This window comes from Crassostrea angulata, chromosome 8 (assembly GCF_025612915.1).
Source record: "Crassostrea angulata isolate pt1a10 chromosome 8, ASM2561291v2, whole genome shotgun sequence".
Lineage (NCBI taxonomy): Eukaryota > Metazoa > Mollusca > Bivalvia > Ostreida > Ostreidae > Magallana > Magallana angulata.
In genome coordinates, this window is record NC_069118.1 from 58,731,939 (window position 1) to 58,740,398 (window position 8,460).

Consider the following 8,460-nt stretch of genomic DNA (forward strand, 5'->3'; position numbering starts at 1 on the left):
TTAACATCACCGGATGTTAGAATTTTATACAAAATGGAGTCGCTTCCCATTAAAATAAGTATCGGCTAGACAGTCTTGTTTGTCGCTTCTGTGTTATGTTTTAGTGTATATCGTTTACTTTAATGAAGTATAGCTCACATCTCAACAGATCGTAAAATGTGTTCTATTTATTTCAAGTTTTACAAAAAGGGGGGTTGTCATGGACGCCTAGGTAATACATTCGAGGTGTTTTTCCGAGCTTGCCGGAAAGGCCCGAGAAGTTGCGATTGCTCTCTGACTTGTGAACAAGTAACGTGATGCACACTTGTTGTTCGCGTGATGCTCACGACTTGACTGGCGGTTTTGCCGGCGGAAGTTCCGATTCAGAGTAAGGCGGTGGGGGCTCCCCATAGAAAGGCCCTGGCTGAGGGTTCATCCCACCGTAACCGCTGTGACTGGCCTGAGGTTCCTCGGGGGGTGGGGCAGACGGGGCGGCGACATACTGAGGGCCCTGAGGGGCTCCGTAGCCATGGTACGGTTGCTGTTGCTGCTGCTGGTAGGCCGGATAATAACCACCCTGGGCTGCCGGCTGCTGAGTTGTCGCCCGTGGGTAACCGTGGGCCTGGGGGCGGGGCGCAGATGTGACAGGATATGATTGGTTGGCTGATATCACGTGACCATTGTCCATCACAGGGTTATCAACATAGTATTCATCTACAAGAACAATGTTTATGCTATCAGCTGAATTTTTAAGCAACGCCAGGTATAATTTCACAAAGGGGCACATGCTTAATACTTATTGAACCGCAAAAAGCACCCTCTATCAAACATTTTAACAAGAGGCCCATGGGCCACATCGCTCACCTGAGGAACAATAGTTATGATAAAATCAGCTCAATGGAGAAATAATACAAACTATCTGGACAATGTACAATAATACATGTAGATCCTGTATAAATAAAATCCATTTTCCCCTGGATATTCTTATGTTTATAATCATTAGTCCCTTTTCTAACAGGATGATTTTATAGTCATATCATATGTTGAGTATTGCAGTTCTCAAAAAGATCCCTAACAATAGTTTATATATGGGATATAAACATACATCAAACTCTGAACCTTCTCGTGAGGCTAAAAAATTGTCCTGGGGCCAAAGTCATTACAATTATAAAGAATCATCTGGCTGATTAGTTTCTGAGAAGATTTTTAAAGATTTACCCTATATATTTCATTGTTAAACTTTGACCCCCCCCCATTGTGGCCCCACCCTACCCCTGGGGATCATTATTTTCACAACTCTGAATCTACACTATCTGAGGATGCTTTCACACAAGTTTCAGCTTTCCTGGCTGATTAGTTTCTGAGAAGAAGATTTTTAAAGATTTACTCTTTATAATCATATGTTAAACTTCGACCCCCCATTGTGGCCCCAACCTACCCCCAGGGGTTATTATTTTCACAACTTTGAATCTACACTACCTGAGGATGCTTCCACACAAGTTCCAACTTTGCCGGCGCATTAGTTTTTGAGAAGAAGATTTTTAAAGATTTACTGTATATATTCCTATGTAAAACTTTGATCCCCCATTGTGGCCACACCCTACCCCCGGGGGTCATGATTTTCACAACTTTGAATCTACACTACCTGAGGATGCTTCCACACAAGTCTGTTTTCCTGGCCGATTAGTTTCTGAGAAGAAGATTTTTAAAGATTTACTGTATATATTCCTACGTTAAACTTCGATCCCCCATTGTGGCCCCAACCTACCCCCGGGGTCATGATTTTCACAACTTTGAATTTACACTACCTGAGGATGCTTCCACACAAGTTTCAGCTTTCCTGGCCGATTAGTTTCTGAGAAGAAGATTTTTAAAGATTTACTCTATATATTCATTAATTTTGTTAAACTTCGACCCCCCCCCCCATTGTGGCCCCACCCTCAGGTGAGCTAAAAAGGTTAAGTTTACAATTCAATAAGTTGGTTTCTGGAAGAACAGACTTTGAAAATTTTCGTAATAAATATTGACAATTTTTTTACTTTTTTAATCTTTAGCTTTTAAGATCTGTGTACAAACATAGAATTGTGAGCAAATCTCTGTATCTTGCTTATAATTCGAAGCTTAACACTCAAATATGGTTAGTAAATAGAAATTGTAGGGTAACAATTAAACACAAGAAACATGCACTACATGTATAACAAATAAAGAACACAATTTATTTTTTTGAAATGAATCATATATATACATGTATATACCTACATATTTCCGTCAGCGATATCAAACTCTATTTAAACTGAATAAACTCGAGAAAATGCCGAGCATCTCAACAAAACCTATTGCATTAATCTACCATTACGCAAAAGATAATGCCGAATTACCGATATAATGAATTGTACTTCAGTACCCCTACATCAGATTTTGCTTAATTTGCGCAGGTAAACTGTTTTAAACTGTTTGATTTACCGTAGTCTCTGTTTTATTTGATACGTAAAAATCACGAAATACAGACGATAGTTCCCAGGTTACAAAGCATAAATAATGAAAACGAAACGAAAATCAGAACAAGCTAACACCAACGTCATGTGTGAAAACTGTCAACGCATTGAAATATTTAGCCTTAATTTACTTCACAAAATCGGCACCAATATATTTTGCATGTTTCAAAAATTTCCCTTCATACGCGAACGGTTGCATAGCAAGTAAATTCATCATAGTCAGATCGACCCTTTTTCGTATAATGTCATGGCTGCTTTAAACAAAGAACCTCGTTTTAGAAGTATGGAATACGAGTCTTGGTAAAATGGGTATGCAAACCCGGGCCGTGGCAAAATGAAAGCCGGGGCAGATCGGCAATCGTCAATTCCAAATACGCATTATTTTGCAGCAATATTTACAGCGAATACAAATATACTGGTCCATCAAATATCCCGAAATTTTAATGAGATTGGCAGATTAATACCTGCCAATCTTTTGTTTTGCTCAGACCAAGTCTTGCCTACCCATTTTACCGTATGTAATTCTTACCGTATGCCCAGCCCGAAGCTATTAAACTGATTGAAACACGCATTTCCTTTATCATTATTTTCGTAATAACTCAGATTTGAATCAGAATTAGCACTTAATTTTTGCAATTTATATTTTCCTTCCCATAAGGATAATTTATGCTAAACTACGTTGAATTGAACTAATTAGTTCTTGAGAAGAAGATTTTTAAAAATGCACCCCCCTTTTTCTACAGTTTCAAGGTTTTCTCCGCTTTGAATACAGATCGGGCTTTTATTTCTGCAATTTATATTCGCCCTCCCAGAAGGATGCTTTGTGCCAAATTTGGTTGAAATTGGATAAGCGGTTTTAGAGAAGAAGTTCAAAATGTAAAAAGTTTACAGACGGACAGACGGACGACGGACAAAATGTGATCAGAATAGCTCACTTGAGCTTTCAGCTCAAGTGAGCTAAAAATTAAAACTATTAATCTTATGTTTTGTACAGTATACAGTCATGTTTTTACGCCTTTTACTACATGTATATGTTCTACTTGAAATATAAAATGTGTATGATGTATGCATCTTTGCTTTTAATTCATTTTATTGCAGGGTGATTACTGATGGCAACATTAAATTGGTTAGATTAATGTTTGTTTGTTCGGCGCTATTTTGTTCTGTTGTCTTTTGTTTTATTTTGTTTTTTTTTTTTTGGTTTTTTTTAATGATTAGAGCTAAGATTTTCATCCCCGTGTGTTTTGTCTCTTACTTGACATTCCGATAAAGGACACGCCCCACACACAACTCCAGATCCATCCCAGTAATAGAACCGGAAGTGTCAGAATTTGCAGTATCCCGATCCAAAAGCTAATGCAAAAACTACTCATCTTCTCGCAATACGTCATGTCCTCACTACGTGCGCAGCAACATACCGTAAACCCGGCAATGATTGTACCTGTGTAAAAAGGGGGGAAAAGTGTGGTACCCTAATTCTAAATTAGATCTAAAAACTGGAAAAGTTTATAGATATTTATTTATAATAATATGATATAAATTCGATTATACATATAATATTTATATTATTACATACTTAGTAATAAATACAGGTTTTTGGCATATGTGATACAGATTACATCACACAACTCATATCGGCCTCCGGGGCTGATACAGGTTATTAGCCCTAGGGCTGATACGGATCCATATCACACCCCTTGCGGAACTCCTCTGCCTTTTTCTGTTTCGGCATTTGTGCATGTTTACAGATGAAAAATGAAACATTTCTTGCAGTTGACATTTTCAAATGCAGTTAATAACTTCAGTTTTGGAACATTTAATTTTAAAACACGAGGAAATTCCAGTTCTGTAGCAACATGTTGGTAAAACAATAAGATCTCGTTGTTTTATTCAATACATGTATAGACTACTTTCAGATAATATTTAAAATCAATTTGTTCAAGTTGATGCCTTTTTACATAATTTATTACTAAGTATGTAATAAATATAATAATAAATACCCTTTTTCCATATCACAGCCTGCATCAGCCCAAGACTCCAATATATCAGCCCGAGGGCCGAAGGCCAGAGGGGTGATATTGGTCGAGGGCTGATACATTATCTCTATATATATAGAAGTTGTACATAAGGCACAAACTGGTGAGTAGTTTATTGATTTCTAAATTCATACAAGTCATAATTAGATATTTCATTTTATTTTTGTGCTTCAATTTGTTTTTGTTCTTTTTATGAGGACGAGAGAGTGCGTGACACTAGCCCTAGAACTTTAATGCTATGAAAACAAACAGTATCATATTTATTGCGGAGTATTTTGTTAAATCATTTCTAATTTTATGAATAATTAGGAAGTTAAGAGTTATCCCCCATATATTGTTTGATATACAATATATACAATTATATTTTAGACCTGCGTTTACAAAACAGAGTTCATGCAATTCATCAATTTATTGATGATCCTTGCAAATCAAATCACAATTTCTCTGTTTTGGAGTACGGTCGTTTTTTTTATATATTGAAGGGGATGAACTAGTAAGTTGTCAAAGAGATTTTGTTTCCAACCATACTGCTCGTGAATCTTATTTCACTTCAGGATCACAATATGCATGTGCTGCATGTGCACATTTTTATGCCTGTTTTATAGGGATGCCTAAGGCACCAATATTATATTATCCCCTCACCGACTTTTTCAACACATAAGATATACATCATAAGCCTACAGTTTTACAAAAGAACTTACGACGAAGTATTTTCAGTCTCGTGGAAAAATCTTTGGAAACATAATTTACATAAAACGATTCATTTAACATTATTTTGATTTTTATAATAATATATATTTTATTGTTATTAAATTTAAATATTGATTAGTGTACGATAAATCATCATTCATTAATTTGGTCGTAAGTTGTAAGTTCTTTTGTAAAACGCAGCTGGGTCGACTTAACCGACTTGTCCCGTTACACATCAGTTTGAAGGTACATACTATGCCTTTGCAGCTATACAGGCCTTATAGGGAAATGTGACCCCATCTATGTGTAGCTATGGTCGTAGATAGGCGACCCATTCTCGTACTTACATTCTGCTGCATGTTGACGAGGCCGATATACAATAAGATTTAAAGGTGTCTAAACTAGGTGGATCTACATGTACCCTTAATCTCTGAACAAATGTTGCTCAAAGGCACTTGAGGCATGGACCCCCCCCCCCCAACCCCCCCCCCCCCCCCAAAAAAAAAAACCCTCCGTTCCTTTGTATTTAATTTTACAAATCTGAAGCCACTCACTTTCTTTCTAAGATACAATTCTAATTTGCATATCACTTTATAGAAAATGAAACCATTTCGACTCTCTGGGCTGTTATTTTTAATAAAAAGCATTTATATAAACCAAAAAAACAATATTCGATAAAAGATGAATATGTTACATTGTCAAATAAGTATTAAGCGGTAAAAACATGAGAATAATCATTTCTGAATTTTACTTTTCTTTTAACATTTGGTTTAATATAAAATTTCTTATAATTTGGAAATATAGCTAGGATTGATTTGATACAGATAAATGTATGATATAAGTAAACAAAGTTTACAACAATATCGAAACGTTCTGTAATGACTGTTAAATGGAGAGAGAGAGAGAGAGAGAGAGAGAGAGAGAGAGAGAGAGAGAGAGAGAGAGAGAGAGAGAGAGAGAGAGAGAGATGAAATTATTAATCAAAGAAACATAACTCTTACCTAACCCTGGAACGATGAAGTTCAGCACACAGCACAGGATGGCCATTGGGCGGGGCATGGCGGGGACCGCTATCCTCCCCTGCTTCCCCCGGGCCCGGACCTCTCCCCGACCCATTACTGGTGTGTGTTTAAAGTCTGGGTTTTATTTTTCTTTTTGTCTATATATTGGACGTCTGATTCACCCCTGCACGATTGTCAAAAATACCCTGCGGTCATACATGATCTGTAATATAAGATACACGACATCTTAAGATTGATGGGGTATATATCAATTGATTAGTTTGTATTATTACTTTTCGAATATATCTACTACCTGTTAGGACTTTAAATCGAAACTTGAGAAATTAAACAACCAAAGAGCACTAATCTTACCTTCGCTTTCAAGCTTTGTTTACACTGCTCTTTCCGGATATACAACTCGAGTAACCTCCCTTTCCGTTGTGACATCACTGTACATAGGTGGATCCTGGTTTTGGTGAATATGTATTTTGTGTGATAATCATATCATTGTCAGTATAGACCTTGGTCTGATTGATTTGTTTGGATTAATAGTTCTTTATGAACACTGCATTTATATTCTGTGCACGCACAGGTTGCGTAGAAAATTCCTTGCTATGAAAGATAATTAAATAATTATAAAGAATCGCCACAACCATGCATACCTAAGTTTCTACCATCCTTTCTCTTAAAAAAGATTTCCCCCTTTACACTAAGGCATATATCACGGAAGAGTTCGACTTCTCTTGGGTGGATGGTTGCAACCCCCAATTAATTATATTTCTATCTAATTCAAACTATAAAGTTTTGTTTACAGTATATAGTAAATTTTGTGCGCATTTATTTATACGGGATACATTTATTTTCCTTTCCGACCGCTTTTTGTCACAGTTAAAGACACGATTTTTAAAAGTAAAATATGATCCAAACACTTTTCATGTGTGTGACCACTCCGCTGCAAATAGTATTTTAGAAAAAAAATAATTTGATGTGCAGATAATCATTTCATGTTTTTAATTCAAATTTTTAATTTCACTACACGTGTTTTAGCTTTCAATTAAACGGATTTCTTTTTTATGATATGGCTTAAGCATCCCCACTCCAACCCATCGCGACCAAAGCTTATCCGTGCATTTAATTTTAAAAAAAAATTGCTATTGCTATTGCGCTATCTTAGCTTTATTCCTAGCCTTTATTATGTTCTCAGGAAATCTTTTATTGTTTAAACATTGATAGACAACAGTATTTTTTAAACCTGTAGAACTTCTAGTAATCTTCAAAACCGTAAAACGTAGATTCGTATCGATATTCGTATCTATGTAAAGCGGAAGCGCAGGTCTTGGCGATTTCAAAGTTTGATTTTAAACCGGTTCAAATTCAAGATTTTTATGGCTTAAATTTGCTGAAAATTAATTAATTAACGCTAAAGGATGATATTTACTTAAAATGAAAACAAAACAAAACACTGAAAAAACCATATTGTGTATGTAAGACGCCTAAATATATGTTGTATGATCTACTGTTTAGACAAGGGCCATTGAATATTTTTTGAAAATTAAAAATAATCCCCCCCCCCCCCCAAACCCCCCCCCCCCCCCAAAAAAAAACCCCACTATGCTTGATATTTTTTAATTGTGAAAATATTACAACAATCAAACTCTTTAAAAAGGAATAAACTTTATGAATGGCACAAGAAAGATACCCAACATAAAGTTTTCAGTAACAATTTTTCAAAATATTCCAGGCCGAATTTCCCAAGGTCTCTGAGATTGACTGCTGCAATAATAGTAATGTCAATTATCCGAAAACCACTTGGATATAAAGACCTAATAAGATATAAAGGACCTAAAATGTTCATTTATTTTGTTTGTGATCCATGTCACATGCAATTTTTTTTTTTTTGGAAATTTAGGGCTCCGAACAAAAATGAAAATTTTTCTGCAATTTTTGCTAAAATTTGTAAAGAAAATGATAATTTGAAGAAATCAAACAAATATTTATAATTTGAACTATTATTTAGTTATGATTTAATACAGTATGAAGTTGAACACATGTAGTGACTATAAAAGTAAAATCTAAGTCAAATTTTAAAATTTACTGGTGGCCTAAAAGGGCTGTTCATGATGAACACAACAACAGATGCTACACAATTTTGGAGCAATCAAATTAAAACGCAAATAAAAAACAAATATAGTCATGTCATCTTTCCAAGACTTTGCATAAAATAGACATACATTTCATATCTCATTTAAAAGTAAAACA

General features: G+C 35.5%; 1 protein-coding gene across 1 annotated transcript; it reads right to left on the reverse strand.

The window, feature by feature from the left end:
• Positions 1 to 264: 264 nt before the first annotated feature.
• Positions 265 to 6,632, reverse strand: LOC128157718 (uncharacterized). The gene is made up of 4 exons (XM_052820322.1): positions 6,574 to 6,632; positions 6,202 to 6,385; positions 3,730 to 3,915; positions 265 to 693 (listed from the first exon to the last, which is right to left on the reverse strand). Exons 2-4 carry the CDS (start codon positions 6,314 to 6,316, stop codon positions 323 to 325), a joined length of 672 nt encoding a protein of 223 aa, XP_052676282.1. The 5' UTR covers positions 6,317 to 6,385; positions 6,574 to 6,632; the 3' UTR covers positions 265 to 322.
• Positions 6,633 to 8,460: the final 1,828 nt, after the last annotated feature.

Excerpts from the sequence above, each read along its gene's own strand:
- LOC128157718 (XM_052820322.1), bottom strand. The coding sequence starts at position 6,316 with ATGGGTCGGGGAGAGGTCCGGGCCCGGGGGAAGCAGGGGAGGATAGCG. Across the intron at positions 3,916-6,201 it reads CTTCATCGTTCCAGGGTTAG|GTACAATCATTGCCGGGTTT; the intron begins GTAAGAGTTATG and ends CTTTTTACACAG. Across the intron at positions 694-3,729 it reads GTCCTTTATCGGAATGTCAA|ATGAATACTATGTTGATAAC; the intron begins GTAAGAGACAAA and ends TTGTTCTTGTAG.